The sequence below is a fragment of the Corvus brachyrhynchos genome, unplaced genomic scaffold (genome assembly GCF_000691975.1).
Source record: "Corvus brachyrhynchos isolate BGI_N302 unplaced genomic scaffold, ASM69197v1 scaffold137, whole genome shotgun sequence".
Classification (NCBI taxonomy): domain Eukaryota; kingdom Metazoa; phylum Chordata; class Aves; order Passeriformes; family Corvidae; genus Corvus; species Corvus brachyrhynchos.
Window position 1 is genome coordinate 367,954 of NW_008238830.1, and position 670 is coordinate 368,623.

The window sequence follows — 670 nt, forward strand, 5'->3', positions numbered from 1 at the left end:
TGCCGTCCAGAAGGAGGTCAGCGCGTTGATCTGCTCCCGGATCGCCCTGCCCCGCGTGCAGGTGGGAGCTGAGCGGAAGAAAGGGAGGCAATCCCTCCTGTTGGTGATTCGGGGGTCGTTGGGTGGGATCTGCAGATAGAGAAAAGGAAAATTCATCAGCGGCTCAGGAGATGGAGCCAGGCAGGAGCCCCCTCACAGGGCATAAATCTTGAGAAGAAGGGTCAGATTGACAGCAGAGATGCTGCTTTAGGAGCCCAAGTCCCAAACAGCCTGGAGACACCTAGGTTTCCCTAAAGTCCTATGGATTCCTAAAGTTTTTCCCCTGAAAATAAATACATTGGATTGAATCTTTAAGGCTCAGTTTTCTTATCTCCATGTCTACACCACAGACAGTTGTCATCCAAAACTTGTGACCCTGCCTGCATTCTCAAATGCATATCAGGCAAATACTCAGTGATGCTCCATCCCATCATACTTTTCCTTGAGAGGAATTAGGGGAACACATGGGAGCCAGAGCTGCAGCAGAACTTCAAAGGCAGGAGAGCAGGGCTGCAGGAGGGACATGGACATGATCTGGAGCAAAGGAGGCTCAGGGGGGACCTTGTGGCTCTGCACAAGTCCCTGACAGGAGGGGGCAGCCGGGGGGGTCGGGCTCTGCTGCCAGGGAACA

At 53.4% G+C, this 670-nt stretch overlaps 1 protein-coding gene across 1 annotated transcript in view; it reads right to left on the minus strand.

The window, feature by feature from the left end:
* Positions 1–670, minus strand: part of LOC103618349 (eosinophil peroxidase) — a 21,049-nt gene that overhangs the window by 10,276 nt on the left and 10,103 nt on the right. The window contains exon 7 of the mRNA XM_017738116.1: positions 2–129. Coding sequence (XP_017593605.1) covers positions 2–129 — 128 coding nt within the window. The remainder of the gene's footprint in view (position 1; positions 130–670) is intronic.